Consider the following 1,038-nt stretch of genomic DNA (forward strand, 5'->3'; position numbering starts at 1 on the left):
CAGTAGTGAGGATTGTTTGTAATAAAGTATAGGAAGGGCTCTAAACTTTCCTGATTTATACCACAAAATATGTGTAAATGCTGGGTGTCAGGAGGAAACTTTCCCTGGAAGCAGGTTATCTCACAGCTGCCTATTGAAAGGTTTCTTCCACCTTTTTCTCCAGCATCCGAAACAGGCTACTGGGTTACAAGGAACACAGACCTTAGGCACTGCCACACTGGATATCTCCCCATCAGTGGTGTAAATCCAAGACTATGTTTTTGATGATCTTTCTTGAGTTCCTGGGAGTCTCTAAACTTGCACTGAGAGCAGAAAGATGTCTTGTAAATATCATCTAGTATCCTCTTCTTTTCCTTTTCAGGAAGGAACGTTGAAAACTCCTGGGACCTGTCCAGTACATTATGTCAGCTGTCAATGACACCAAATCCAACTCTGAAGTGTTACTTCTCACCGGGATATCTGGGCTGAAAGACATCCATCTCTGGATCTCTATCTCTTTCTGTTTAATGTACGTTATTTCGATAGTAGGAAATTCAGTCATTCTGTTCATTATAAAAACAGGTCCAAGCCTCCATGAGCCCATGTACATTTTTCTTTCCATGTTGGCCATCACAGATCTTGGCTTATCAGTAACCACCATGCCAACAATATTGGGCATATTCTTGTTTAAATCTAGAGAGATCAGCCTCGATGCCTGTTTTGCTCAGCTCTTTTTCATCCACTCGCTTTCATACATTGAATCGTCTGTGCTCTTGTTGATGGCCTTTGACCGCTTTGTCGCGATCTGCAATCCTTTAAGATATGCGTCCATCTTAAACCCCCCCAAAATTGCCAAGATGGGACTGGTGTGTGTGCTAAGGGCAGTGGTCCTAATATTCCCACTCCCCTTTCTCCTGAAAAGGTTCCAATACTGTCGAGCTAATGTCCTCTCCCATTCCTTCTGTGTGCACCAAGACGTCATGAAGTTAGCTTGTTCAGATATCACAGTCAACAGCATCTATGGCTTGTCCATTGCACTCTTAACAGTGGGGTTAGACT

At 43.1% G+C, this 1,038-nt stretch overlaps 1 protein-coding gene across 1 annotated transcript; it reads left to right on the forward strand.

The window, feature by feature from the left end:
• Positions 1-401: 401 nt before the first annotated feature.
• LOC116838609 (olfactory receptor 51G2-like) lies at positions 402-1,031 on the forward strand (the record flags this gene model as incomplete). The annotated part of the gene is made up of 1 exon (XM_032803945.2): positions 402-1,031. A coding segment is annotated over exon 1 (630 nt), but the record flags the coding sequence as incomplete, so codon positions are not given.
• Positions 1,032-1,038: the final 7 nt, after the last annotated feature.

Source organism: Chelonoidis abingdonii, unplaced genomic scaffold (assembly GCF_003597395.2).
Source record: "Chelonoidis abingdonii isolate Lonesome George unplaced genomic scaffold, CheloAbing_2.0 scaffold1555, whole genome shotgun sequence".
NCBI classification, from domain to species: Eukaryota; Metazoa; Chordata; order Testudines; family Testudinidae; genus Chelonoidis; species Chelonoidis abingdonii.